At 51.8% G+C, this 13,911-nt stretch overlaps 3 protein-coding genes across 3 annotated transcripts; 1 reads left to right on the top strand and 2 right to left on the bottom strand.

Annotated features, from left to right (window-relative positions):
* Positions 1 to 1,501: 1,501 nt before the first annotated feature.
* SCP_1103080 (hypothetical protein) lies at positions 1,502 to 4,936 on the top strand (the record flags this gene model as incomplete). The annotated part of the gene is made up of 1 exon (XM_027762743.1): positions 1,502 to 4,936. The coding sequence occupies one exon, from the start codon at positions 1,502 to 1,504 to the stop codon at positions 4,934 to 4,936; it is 3,435 nt and encodes a 1,144-aa protein (XP_027618544.1).
* Positions 4,937 to 7,076: 2,140 nt separating this feature from the next.
* SCP_1103070 (DnaJ-domain-containing protein) lies at positions 7,077 to 8,430 on the bottom strand (the record flags this gene model as incomplete). The annotated part of the gene is made up of 7 exons (XM_027762742.1): positions 7,077 to 7,190; positions 7,248 to 7,314; positions 7,375 to 7,628; positions 7,684 to 7,977; positions 8,039 to 8,056; positions 8,117 to 8,218; positions 8,320 to 8,430. 7 exons carry the CDS (start codon positions 8,428 to 8,430, stop codon positions 7,077 to 7,079), a joined length of 960 nt encoding a protein of 319 aa, XP_027618543.1.
* Positions 8,431 to 8,809: 379 nt separating this feature from the next.
* SCP_1103060 (PLP-dependent transferase) lies at positions 8,810 to 12,240 on the bottom strand (the record flags this gene model as incomplete). Its single annotated transcript, XM_027762741.1, has 9 exons — positions 8,810 to 9,398; positions 9,466 to 9,743; positions 9,798 to 10,343; positions 10,393 to 10,501; positions 10,563 to 11,112; positions 11,167 to 11,520; positions 11,576 to 11,580; positions 11,644 to 12,017; positions 12,073 to 12,240. 9 exons carry the CDS (start codon positions 12,238 to 12,240, stop codon positions 8,810 to 8,812), a joined length of 2,973 nt encoding a protein of 990 aa, XP_027618542.1.
* Positions 12,241 to 13,911: the final 1,671 nt, after the last annotated feature.

Below are 13,911 nucleotides of genomic sequence, written 5' to 3'. Positions count from 1 at the left end.
AGCAAATGGCTCGCACGACCGTCGCTTTCAGAACAACTTACGGTCCGCTGGCCAAGCTTGAGCCTCGTTCCCACTTGTCGGTGAGGGACGCCGCAAATCTTCCAGCATCACTGAGGCCAATGCACACTCACGAGACGTCCGTATGATGCATGATGATGCAGGCGACGTCCTCTTTAAGGACATTAATTCCGCAAATGTCGAGACGTCCCGGCGGGCGCAGCACGATGTGGGTTCTCGACTCTCTCGATTGGGTTCTCTGCAAGATCGGCTATGGAACGCGGGGGCCCCAGATTCTTTCCCCGGAGCACTGACAGCATTCTCGCGTGGCGATCTGTCCGATCTCGATGAGCACACCTCTACGCTGGAATCAAGGTTCCGTGGCAGGAACGCGGATTATCTGTTTCAGCGTTCATTTGCCCAGTGAACACTTAGCGGTGCGTTCCCATTTCCGTCTTCGGCTGTTGGGTTTTCTTCTCCGACAGCATGCTGCACAGGGCAATGGCGCGAAAATGAACATCGACCTGGTACATGCGGAATCTCAGAACAGTTCGATTGCTCCTGCAAGCGGTCCCTCCATGTGTAATACTTCCATTGTGAAGGACCTTCCATAACAGCCCTAAGGTACGCAGCAATTTTCAACGGCGGTTTTGCAGATTGCTATGGCAAGCATATCGGGTTCACTTCATTAACGAAGCTCCTAATTCATTGCTCCGTTATTTGTCCTTCTCCATCTTCCGGGTGTACATCGCTACGCGCAGCACAAGCCGGAGAAGTGTGGTGGATCTCACGCTGCAAAGGTAAATTTTATGTCGGGCAGTGTCAAAGATGCGCCACCAGGACCACCATAATGCAGAGCGAAATTCCATGTCGTATGTCGTCTGTCGTCTGTCGTGTGGCGATAAACGTGAGCGAACCAAGATCAGCATCCTTCGGGCGCGGGCGCACGGGAATGTGGGAATTCCGTTTGTTTGCTGTCGGTAGTCTAGACCAAGTTTGAGCTTGTGTAGCGCCCATATGTACTCGGCGGCGGCACCATCCGCAGAGCGTGGCAAATGAGGAACGGTTCGGTAGACGCGTCACGCGTGGTTGATATAAAGATCCGACCACGTCGTGCGCGTAGTAGCAGCCTCGAGGATATGCTCTTCGTACGTATCCCGACTGCCTCTAGCTCCCATTCGCGTCGTCTTCGTGCATTGTCCAAGTCCACTCGTCGCTGCGGCGTTGGCCCTATTTGTACGTCGTAACCTCCTCCACACCGAACGGGACTTCTTGTAACGCGTGTGCTGACATGAGGCGCGATCGGTAGGACATCACTACTCTTCAGTCTTCGCCAGTTTTCCATGCGGCAGGACTAGAGGGACTATCCCTGTACCATCCTGGCCATCTGCGCTTTTCCGCCTTTCCAGCAAGATTCCTGCGCCAGCTGTCTCCGCCCAGCTGTCTTCATCAACACCATCCGAGCTCCAATTCTCTCTTCCGCACTTCCTATCTTTGACGTCCCATGGCCACGCTCCTACCGACGATCACCGAGCAGGACACTTTCACCTCCCAGAATACTGACCTAGAGCCAGATATAGAATGGAAGAATACAACCATCAAACAGATCGAGGCGTTGTTGCGGCCGGCGGTGGATGAAGCGAAAGCGCAGAGGGACAGGGGGCTGGGCATGTATCCCTTGGACGATGCTACGAGGGAGAAGATCTGCAAGGAATACGACAGGACTATTGAGGGCATCAAGCGTCTGGCGCAGGAGCAGCTTATGCACGCACTGGAGCAGGAGAGGCAAACGCGTCGATGGGCGGCAGGCGGCCCCTTGGATGTGGGTTGGAACGAGGCACTGGCTCGTGAGCAGCAAGGAATCCTGGACGGTATAAAGAGAAAGGGGAGTGTGCAACAGCAAGATCTCAGTGTCGTCCAGAACTCCGTTGATGACCAGAACAGAGACACCACTGACGGACCATCGAGGGTAGGTGAGCGCGACAGCAGTGAAGAATCACTGAACCCAAGACATGATACTCAGCCAAGCGATAGCGAGAACGAGGAGAATAGTGTTGCTTCTGGCGGAGACCGTGACATTCCCGCACAGAAATTGCCCGAGGCCCTTCCCATCGATAGCTACGGCTATGGATCGCACGCGGAACCAGTCTCATATCTTCACAGAGGCTTCGAGTCCTCGTCGTCGCGCATGGTTGGGCTTGATACTGCGCGTGGAGACCACGATATACCTGCGCAGTGGCTGCGTGATGCCGCCATCAGCAGCTACGGCTACACGAAGCCAGACTCATATCTTGACCGCGATTCCGAGGCGTCGTCATCGCGCACCGTGGGGTTTGATACCACACGCCCAAGCGTCACCAGGCAGAGGAGCACAAGCTCTTTGTCGAAGAGACCAGAACAAGAATTCTGGCGCCCTTCTTCACCGCCCGACACCCAGCCGACCACGTCGCGGACGCTTGCACACGCGACCGCTGCGATGGAGTCTCCCATTTCACCTGTCAGACGAGACAGCATCACAGGAGATACTTCTAGATCTGTGTCACGGTCGGGCAGTCTTCGAGCTCGAGGGAAACCGCAGCAAGACGGGGAGTTTCACGTCAGTTCACACGCGTCGCGCGAGATACCGGGCAGTTTGGCCTCCGAGTCTTTACTGTCGAGGACGAGGGAGAAGCAGCGCGAACCGCAGAGCCCACAGCAGATCCGGCCTCGAAAGTCCACTGACTTCCGCTGGCAGACGTCTGTTCCCCCGTCACCCGCTGGCTCGGCGCAGTTTCCTCCGGCTGATGGCTACTCCTACCAGCCCAATTCCGTGACCTATCGCGAGGCGGAAGAACCACCAGGAGGAATCCCAATACGCGGTGCGTCTTCTTCTCGGCAACCACTCTCTCCCCAGGGATCTCCAGATACTCCGCGCCATCAGCTGTCGAGCTTCAACGGAGGCAGGTCGATTGCGAACAAATCGTCCTTTACGAGGGAGGCCGATTTCCGCCATCCGCAGGCAAGTCCTAACTCGAGATGGGTGCCGAGTCCACAAGGCGCTTCAGTGCCATCGAACAGACCTATTGTGAAGCAGCAGTCTTTCACGATAGACAGTTCGGCGAGCCAGCAGCCGTCCAGTCCCAGTCATCGAGGTTGGTATGGCCCTCAGATTCCTCCCGGAAGCGTCCGTCGCAACTCTTCTGGCGCACACTCGCTTCGGTCTCAATCCTCCAGGCAGGATTTTTACGGCCCGATTCCTCGAAGGCTGGCAACGTATGACGAGCAGTCGGTAGCTTCGGGAGAGTATGGCAGTGACAGTGACAGCGACATTTGGAACCCTGACCTGGAGCTGGCTGAGAGGAGGGAGGAGGATGAGGCTGAGAAGAGGGCAATGGAAGCTAAGGCGATGGCAGAGGCGGCAAGGCGGAGAGAAGCCGAGGTAAAGCAGAGGGAGGCAGAGCTGAAGCAGAAGGAGGAAGAGGCAAGGCGCAAGCAGGCAGAAGCCAAGCAGAAGCAAGAGGAGGTGAAACGGAAGGAGGCAGAAGCAAAACGCAGAGAGGCTGAGGCAAAACGGAAGGAAGAAGAGGAGAAGCGGCTGGAAGCCGAGGCAAAATGGAAGGTGGCTGAGGCTAAACGAAAGGAGGAGGAGGCGAGACGTGTAGCGGAGGAAGCCAGACGGAAAGAGGAGGAAGCCAGACGGATAGCAGAGGAGGAGAGACGGAAGGAGGAGGAGGCGAAGCGCATGGCGGAGGAGGCGAGACGGAAGGAGGAGGAGAGAAAGCGCAAAGAAGCTGAGAATAGACTGAAAGAGGCGGAGGCAAGGAGAAGAGACGATGAGATCAGACGCAAGGAGCAGGAATCGAGACGTAAGGAGCAGGAGGTTAATATGAAGGAAGAGGAGACCCGTCGGAAAGAGGAAGACATCAAGAGGAGAGAGGAGGAACTGCATAGGCGTGAGGAAGACTTGGTCCGCAGGGAGCAAGAGGCTATATTGAAGGGGCAGGACGAGGATTTCCTCAAGCAGCAGGAGGAGATGTTCCGTCGTGCCGCCGAAGAGAGGAAGAGGCAAGATAGCATGAGCAGCACTTCTGACAGCAGTCGACCCACGGCAGGACGTTCCCATGCTTCGGTACCTCCTTCGAATCCGTGGCCAATTCCCAAGAGCAGCAGCTCCAGCTCGAGCAGTAGCTCCACCGATCGCAGCAGCACGGCCTCTTCCTCGAGTTGGACGAGTTCAGCCTCTGGATGGTCTTCGTCCGGGCGCTCTAACAGCTCCGCCTATACCCAGACCTCGACATCCAGTTACGCCCCCAGCACGCCTACTGCCACATCTAGTCACACTGCCAGCACACCCTCTCCCAGTATGAAACCTCCTCCGCAGGGAAGATCGACGGGTGGTTCGACCCCGACACAAGCGTCTGCAAGCAGCAAACCGACGACCGCCTTCCCTTCAACCGGGCCCAGTTCGGACGAAGAGGAATGGCGGCGCCGACAAGAAGAGCGAGCGAGAAAACAGCAGGAGCAGTTCAAGCACATGCAGGAGCAGATGGAATGGGACAAGCAGGCCAAATCATCCAAGCCTATGTCGAGGGACGACGTAGTCCGTTTGTTTGAGGAACACGAGCGCCGCTGGGCCGATCTTCCGAACATGGACGTGCTCAGCTGGAGCACCCTTCCCTGGCCAATGCTGAGGAGACCTGAGGAACCAGATGACTTGACCACCATAGCCATCAGTGCATATGTTCTCTCACCCCACTATCCTGGCGAGAAGGCGAAGTCTCCCAGAGATCGCATCAAGGAGCATATAAGGCGGTGGCACCCTGATCGTTTTGAAACCAAGCTGCTGCCGAAGGTGCGGAAAGACGACCAGGACAAGGTGAAGCAGGGCGCAGGACTCGTGGCGAGGAATTTGAACGAGATCTTAACGCGTCAATCGAGCGCAAACGACTTGTTCTCATAAGCGAAGGAGTGAGCGGTAGTGTTCGTTGCCCCAGCCATGCTTACCTGACTTCTCTTCGACAGCTTAACAAACAACATGTACTCTTATACCCACTCATGCATTGTATGACTACCACTCAAATCCCCGCAATATATCATATCGTATCGTTGTGTATACCAGCGTTCTGTAGAATCGATGCATACCATGCATGTCAAAGAAATCGAGTGTGACTTGAGAGCAGCTAACGCAAAATAAATGAACTCACGGTGCAATATGCGAAAGCATGGCAATACCATACATCGCATCAGGCACGTTTGTAGCCGCAGAGGGATAGTGAACGTGGTGACGCACTTCTCCCGAGCCCAAGAGATCAGCATTGCGGTTTCTGCACCAAATGGCGCATATAAGGAGGAACAATGGTTGGGCACTGTCAGATCCTTTGGGGCAAGATAAGTAAGAGGTTCGAGAAGAAACGCATAGAGCACCATGAATCGTGGTCAAGGGTTTGCATGAGTCAAATTGTAAGTTACCAGATACGGAAAGTTAGTTTGGCCGGAAAGTCTGCTGAATTTCGGGAGGTTCAGTGTAGTAATAGAAGAGCTAGCTATGACAAGTGACGGAGGGTGCCGGAATAGCTACCAATCGGTCGCGTACGGCAGCGGCCAGATGATGGAGGATAGAACGCCCCATGGGACTCGTAAGCTTGAAGTGCCGCAGGTCAGAGTTATCGCCATCGAAGAAACGTAAGAGCGTACTTCAGGAAGCATACAACGAGCTCTGCAATGATTACTGAGGAAACTGAAACACGACATTTGTCAAAGGGTCCTTATTTAATTGGCGTTCGCAAAAAAAGGCCGAAACGTTGTGCGCCACAGGATCCGAGTCAGATTCCGATGAAAAGGGAGCTATTACTATGAAATAAGCACTTATGACGGTGATATACTCACTTTATGCATGCTACAACATAAGTTATCCACGTCCGTAGGTACGAGCAAGCATCAACAGCTGTGAGGATTGAAATATTGAAAGATGAGACGCGGTGTCACAGGACCGCGCCTTTCGCTTGTCACGCGAAACGCGACCAGTCACAGTGACTACGTGACAATTGCTCAGCCAGGTTCAACTTGTTGTTAACGTTTCAAATAATCTTGACGGGGGACGTTTCGAGCACCAGATGGCCGAGGACGTTGATTTTGTCCACGACGACGATGAATTACTCAAGTAGGCGTTGTCATATTCTTAGACCAACTCTAACTTCTCCCAGCCCTCGGGATCATGTGAACACTTAAAGTTGTATCTGGATGCATCCTAGGCATATCCCATTTGCATGCACTGTATTTTTGCTCATAGATCTCAACCGTACGTCACATATACCTGTCGACTGTCGCCGAATATGTCTGTTCCCGCCTGCATTTAACTTATTTTCCCCAGAAACTGCGAACTTCCGCTGATGATGTTGCGCTGATTTGCTTAATTTTCCCATTGTGTCTCTGGTCTCCTCATGGCGTAACGGAGTTAGGCAATAACAGTGACTCTATTTCATGTTAATTTCCACGCTCGTTCTGTCCTCTGCAAACGCTGGTCTGATTCTTCCTTCGCCTCGGCACAGAGCTCTCATGGTGAGAGGAAAGGAAGCGCAACGTGCGTTCTTTGAAACCTTTACAGCGCTGCCGAATCTATTCATCAGGTGGCGACGTGCTCCTCCACATTGCCGACGAGGTTACCGTGACGAAAACGCGCAACTATATGCAGTGGCCTCGAGGTCAAAGTCGTTCTTGCGAGAGCGGAAAAACATAAACAACTTACACGCCCAGACTTACATTGTGGATGCCCTTTGTGAGAATGATGTGAGGGCGTATCATCGGCCATTTTTACCTCGTTAAAGTTCATTTCCTGCGGGTTACGCGGTAGGAATCGACGAGGGCGGAGAAACTCGGAGGCCTGGCATGCTGATGTATCACCAGAAACGTGAAGCATCAATTGCGAAGCAGGATATCAACAGACATTATTACGGTGTACATTTGGCTAATCGCTACAAGATACAACTTCATAACCAGACTTCCACATCTGCACCACAAGCTTAATGTGTGAAAGTCATCTCGATGCTTTGTCGACACCACGAGCCAAAAAGGTATAATACCATGATGTGTACCTCCTCACATCACCGTCTACGCCTAGTCTTCTGGAAATTTTCGGCATAGCATGCACGGCACATGCAAGGCGACTTTCTGCAAATATACCGAGGATCCACGGCGCGTACCATGGTCACCAGTGCCTTATCGAGATGCATTTCAGTCTGGAAAATTGGAACACCAGTATTGAGTGTTCATACTCTGACTGCCTGATTGTAGTCATCAGCCGCCTTCCTGAGGAGATAGTTATTTTTTTGCCGTGTTTTCCTACACCAGGAAAGAGGCACACTAGGAAACATTTCAAGAACGAAGTGTAGGGTCACTTACTTCTGTGTTTTGCGAGAGCCGGCATTTGAGGTTTGCAAATCCACGACAGAAGAGAAGTCCTTTGACGTCTCAAACTTCATCCAGGAATCGTAGAAGTCAGCGACAGAGACGGGAGAGGGCCTCATCTGCTTAAAAATTCTTGGCAATTTCCATGGTGTTGCAGAATTGCCGAAGCACATATACGAATCCGCTTTAAAGTCAGGCTCGTCTGCTGCGATGCGATGGAATATTTCGTGATACAAGGCATAGAAACTCTTCAAAGAGACAACACTATCAGTGACGGCATTTGATTTCATGCTGATCACATACATGGGTACCATCGCCGAAGAAGTCCAATTCGGGAGAGAGAAGCAGGTGAAAGCGGATGATATCCTCAAATGTCAAAATTTTCTTGGAATTGAATGTTGGACTGGATCTGCCATCTCCCCGCCAGCTTCCGTTCGGCTGTGTCCGACGAGATGCAGATTCTGGTGTGACCTGCTCTGGACGAGCTTCTGGACGAAGGAAACCCGGCATCGTGGATGTAACTTCTTCTTCCTGTTCTTCCTTCTGTGTTGGCTGTGGTACACGGAAGGCTTTCTGGCTATCGTAGTACGCGCGATCCTGGTCGCCACAGGAATGTCAGAAAATATCACGCGACCCATTCGAACGTCTCTTTTCTCACTTGATCGTTGCTTAGTATCTACGAGGTCCAAGTTGAACTAGCTTAAGGCAAAACACGGCCACTAATCAAGTCGCTCACCTCGTACGCTTGCTGTACCGCTGCAAATCGCTGAGTGGCACCTTCTACATCATTCATGTTCTTATCCGGGTGATGAACTAGTGCGAGCTTTCTGAACGCGACCTACGCTCAGATTTATTTAATCAATGTGTCTCAGATGCATGACATCCATCAGGAAGGGACTTTTCCGCTAGTTTACGCGTGCAAAGGCGTTGTGAACGTACCCTTATTTCTTCAGCTGTAGCGCTCTCTGTGATTCCCAACACCGTGTAATGATCTCCCGACACAAAGCGGTTGTCTTCCGTATTTTGAGCGGTCGACTCAGCGGCACCCATGCTGATATCGAGAAGGATAAGAGTTGGTTGCAGCAGAAAGAGGAACTTGAGGCGCGTGCGCGACAGGCCCTGCTTCCGATCGTTTGCCCGATCGCGTGTGCACCACGTGGTCACTGAACACCCACAGGTCGTCGTAATTTTCTTTACGCAGTAGCTGACGAGGTGTCTCTTACGAACCTGAGCTGTTTATCGGCATAGTCAATTAAATTTACTTGTTTTCTCGAACAGGGTGATAATCGAGTGTATGATGATCAAGTGATAATTGCATATTTCCTACAACGTGATCCTTCCACTAATATAGTACATCTTTTAGATCATCGTTAATCGTACATTTGCTCACGAACCGGACAACGTCGCCACAATAACTGCAAGCTCGTGTTCAACCCACATAAGACCTCATAACGTCCTGCCACTCCTGCCTAATGGCAGGACTAATCTTGTTCGAGGTGTAGTTGGTGGTGTGCTGCTTGCCCTCGATGAAGTCCTCTCTATTCAAGTCAGTGTAGTCGACGAAAATCCCAGTGCCTAGTGTGAGAGTGCCGGAAGCTATGAAATCTCTGGGGGATACCTTCGCCAACCCAGGGCCATGCGTGGTTGCAGCACGTGGATCGTTGTAAACCTTGACGTTGAACTTGGTGCCTGCCTTGAAGAAGTTCGGCGGATCGTCTTTGCTGAACGGCTGCATCGCCTGCTCGTGCAACCCCTCGATGAATAGTAGAACACCCTTCCTCAGATTCTCGTCCGTGAGACGATCCACTTCTGCCAGACTTAAGGCAACACGATCAGCGCAGAGCTGAGCATTAGGTGCTTGTAGAAGCATGTGGTCGACGTGCTGCTCCTGCAAAGAGCCGTAGAGGTAGAAGGGAATGGAATCGGCAGGGTAATTCTGGTCGCGCCACATGGAGTCAAGGGGACGCTCCTTGACAACATAGATCGAAGATACGACCACCTCACTCAAGTCCAGACCCCTGCAGAAGGACAACGAAATCAACACCATATTATGATAACACGGGACTACTGTGAAGCACAACTTACTTGCCGCGGATGGTTCCGGTGAAGGTGCCATTCTTCAAGATGTCTGACAAGGGCACCTCGCGTTGTGTCTGCAACCAATAGTTCTCGGTCGGATTCGCCTTTCTGGCTGCTTGATACTGTGCAAGCTGCGCTGCGTCCTCGATATTCGCGCTCACAATAAGCTGGAAGCGGCTGTTCGCCTTATGGAAGAGTGATCGGTACACCAAGTAGATATTGTTGGTACCCTGCATGATAAAGGCGTGTCTCTGGGGAGAGATGGTGTTCCGATGGACAACATTCTATCGTCATTGTTCAGCTGACAAAAACTTGACGGAAAGGTAATGACAACTTACCTTGACCTCATCTTCCAAAACACCTTGGAAAATGTCTGCTAGCTTCTGCACAAAGTCACCTGCAGTTTGAAACGGAGACATGACCACATTTCGGAGGATGAACAGATCCTGCTCCGATCGAGTCTCAAGTCCAAGACGTTCCTTGAACCTCGTGGCGCACTTCCCGTAGTTCTTCATCTCGAACACGGAAGAGGAGATGAAGATTGGGACATCTTGCGGCGTCTTGTCCGTAGTAGTGATCGAGAGACGCTCGAAGATGCGCTTGTTCAGGTAATTGGCTTCCTCAACGTCTTCGTTCACCTTGCCGTTGATGCGGAAATTACAGGCAAACGCGTTGATATTCAGGTCCGATCCCAGCTGACAGAGAACCTTCATTGCCTCCTTGTCGTTCCAGATCTCCTCGTTGGACTTCCCCAGAATGTGTGAACGGATGAACTCCTTCTCCTTCGCCACTGCGTCAGATGTAGACTCGTCAGGCAGAGGATTCAAAGGGACGACTACGAAGTCCGTCTTGTCATCAGACATCGCAGCCCAGTGGGCAGAGAGCTGCACGACCGTCAGAAAAGGAAGCATAAACGGAATGGATGACTCTTACTCTGCGGCACGTAAAGGAGACCTCGCCGAGCAACCCGCCATGACCCTCCTTGTGCAGACCAACAACCGTATTGTGCAGATAAACTGCTGCAGCAGCCGCACCAGGTTTGCTAGTTTATATGATACACTCAGGAAAAGTGTGACAATTAGGCAAGAAGCTGTTGTACATACCTTCCTTCGACTCCGTACAAACCAATGCTCTCCGCAGTACCTTGGGGAAGGTAGGGCGCTGTCCAAGTCAACAAGAACCTCATCCTGCCGTCACGGTAGCACAACCCTCCCGCCGGGTAGGGCACGTAGCCACTCTTGTGCGGATCAATTGTAATGGAATCCGCATGCCGCAGGGAATGAAATTGTGCCACAGTGGAAGGGCGCAAAGTGACGCTCGGCACAAATTCGCGGTCATCGCGACGCGGAGCAGTTGGCACGTGGTAGACAGGCTTGTCACGGATCATGGAGGCGAAGTAGCCGCCCCACGCCGCGTCTGCATGGACGACGAACGACATGCCCCTCGCTTCGTACATGTCTCGCAGCTTGACAATGGCATCCAGGGGATCCACAGCTCCTTCCTCTGTGGAACCGATGATCGCCACAACTGCGTAGACAGCTTGCTGATTCTGGTATCGTTCTTCAAGGGCTGCCTTCAGGCATTCGAGGTCGACACGGGCATTGGTGTCCACTGGCACATCGACTACATTGGCCGACCCTATTCCGGCGATGGCTTGAAACGCACACGCCATCAGAAATGATCGTGTCGAGTGACTAACATACATACCACCACTCTTCGGCCAAGAGTAGTGCTTGGTGCTAGATACAAGATACTGAGGACTCTGGATCCCGTACTTGACCTCAAGAACATCTTTGGCAGTAGATTGGATGAGATAGTCTCCGAGAGCATCTTCCAAAAATTGAGATGTGATACCGAACTCATTGGAAAGCCTTTCGGGAATGTCCAAGATGTCTTTGATGCGCAAGTTGAGAAGTTCCCACACGGAAAGCTCCGTAAGTAACACCAGTTCGTTCGGCCTGGCGCATGTACCGACTTTGAATCTGTCAGCAATGAACGCAAGGGGACCACCCGGTTCCATAGCCTCGCGGAGACTGAGAGCGTAGAATTTGAGGTTGCGAGCTATATGTCAGCGAGAACGTTAGTTTGCTCCCACCGCTTTCAAATGACAATTTACCGGCCCTGTAAAGAGTAGTGCGCAGTCAGACTACTGCGAGAAAGACTCAGTCAATAATCGAGATTTACCACATGGACTCCAAGTTTGCGACAGTACCGTCACACGCGATATGTCCCCATCCGATAGCCTCCCCAGTCTTAGCGATAGCACGAGTTTTATAGCCAAGCATCTCGCACAACTGATTGCCAACATCAATCTCAAGCAAAGTCGTCATAGGACTCGCTTCGAAGGTGATATTGTTCGGATTGAACAAACCGGCGAGGAGCCAACCCAAGATAGCGGGCATGCTCGTATCAAATGTCATGTGCGCGGCATATCGCGGGGAGTAGAACGGGACAGAGAACGTGTTGAGTAAATCGGAGAGTATGGAGAACTGTTTGCGAAGATCAGCAACCTTATTTTGATACGCGGCTGACTCCTTAATCTCAGTAGTGATGAAAATCTGAACAAATGTCAATAACGGGAGAAAATGAGTGTAGACAACAGGGGTTACTTACGCCGTCCTCAGGGTGGTAAGCACGACGAGCGTTTGCTTGGTCTTCAACGACTTTGATGAAAAGGTCTTTGAGTAAATCGAAGTTCTCTGCCTGTGGGCCCAAGAAACAGGACGACACCGCTGCGTGCATCTCAGATTGAGGCGACGGTTCATAAATTCTGGACGCCATAGTTTACGTGGTCTTTCGCGGAGGAAAGGGGGAATGGGCGGTGCAGGGGACAAGCGTAGAGAAGAGAGATTGCACGTACCCAGTTTTATACAACAAACTCGATGCATGGAAGCGTCTCTATATGTACACAACCAGACTACGCGTGTTGCGAATCATGGAATACACAGTCATGGGATGCGGTCATCTGCAGAAGATGAAGGGACCCCATCGACGCTGCCCTTCTCTAAGTGCTGGAGCCACGCCGACGAAGACCTGGTATTGGCGGAGCACACCTTCGCGAGCGCGATGCCTGGGTTTACCGGGACCTCGGTACCTGAGCAACATCATCACTTGCTGAAGGGGGGAAGTCATGTTCCCTCCGATATCTATAAAAGCATATCCCTCTCGTCATCTAGAAAGGTTTCGAAGTCTCCCAGTCACGTTACCTGTATTGAACTCGAGGTGCTTGCGCTCCAGAATTCATATCAGCATCATCGCTGTAGCGCCAGAGTAATAGAAGTATGGGGACATGAGTCTTGCGATGGATGTGAAGCTTCACAGGCATACCCTTCGTAATCCCGGAATGGGATCTTGTATGCTACATGTCCAACTCGTCAGTTACATTGGAAGTCATGATGGGCTTCGAGCGCTATCCTCGAGCACCGCTACAAGCTCGTCTCTCCAGTTCTAATCAACAAAAACAGTGTAATTTCCTTTTGAAATGGCTCGTGTGCTCCAACTTACGAATAACTCGAGTACTCGCTGATGCTTCTGAGACGGAGGGTGGAGATACTGTTGTTTCATCTGGTACGCCGAATGCACAACTCCATATTAGGCGGTAGGAGTTGCGCAACTGGATATTCAATTCGCATTCAAGCAAGTGGTCGATGGTGTACTCCGAGCGCCAGTCAATATTCCACCTGGGGCAATTGGGAATCTGAGAAATCAGGCCAAAGACTGTCCAAATTATCGAAACGGACAAGCACCACGAGATTGTCACGAAATGTAATGTGTTATTGCTGCGATCGAGCTTGGACTCGGGGTGGTTGACACATGCGCAAGTGGCGTCTGGAAATGCACAGAAATTGCTCGTCGCAACTTCACATGAAAAAAAACTCGGTGGAAGATGTAGCCGCTAACGCTTGGAGGGTTGCTGAACATGAACCGTCAGGGCGAGGATGTGGAATCTCATCGGAATCAACGAATACCAATACAAGGACGTATGTATTGATGGTCCCGTGAAGTATCGAAGTGGCGGCTTGTGCTTGTGCTTACGTCACCGTTCACGAGGCACCGGGAAAATCGAGTAGATTCCAATGATGTCAACCCCCACGTGAAGAGATACAGAAGTAATCCTTCAATGGCCTGTCTCAGAACGTTCAGCAATTGCACAATCCCACGGTGTTCAACGTGCTGAAGAGAACAATAAGCAGATCAGTCACGAGTGGTGGTGAAATGACGACGTCCACCGCCTTTGCGCCTCTTCGGACAGTAATGATATGCCCTTTTCTGGAGGAATGTCGTAACACCAAGACCACGGTCTGGCTATCGCGTCGCGAGCAATACGGTATGAAACCACGCGTGCAGACAGAATATGGCGAAGACCAAAATTAAACAAGGTCACAAAAATTTAAGCTATTCGAGGACGCACGCAACTGGTAAAAAGCGAGCCATTTTTCATCGCTCAAGTCG

The sequence above is a fragment of the Sparassis crispa genome, assembly GCF_003851025.1.
Source record: "Sparassis crispa DNA, contig_000011F, whole genome shotgun sequence".
NCBI classification, from domain to species: Eukaryota; Fungi; Basidiomycota; class Agaricomycetes; order Polyporales; family Sparassidaceae; genus Sparassis; species Sparassis crispa.
This window is presented reverse-complemented; position numbering and strand designations above follow the sequence as displayed.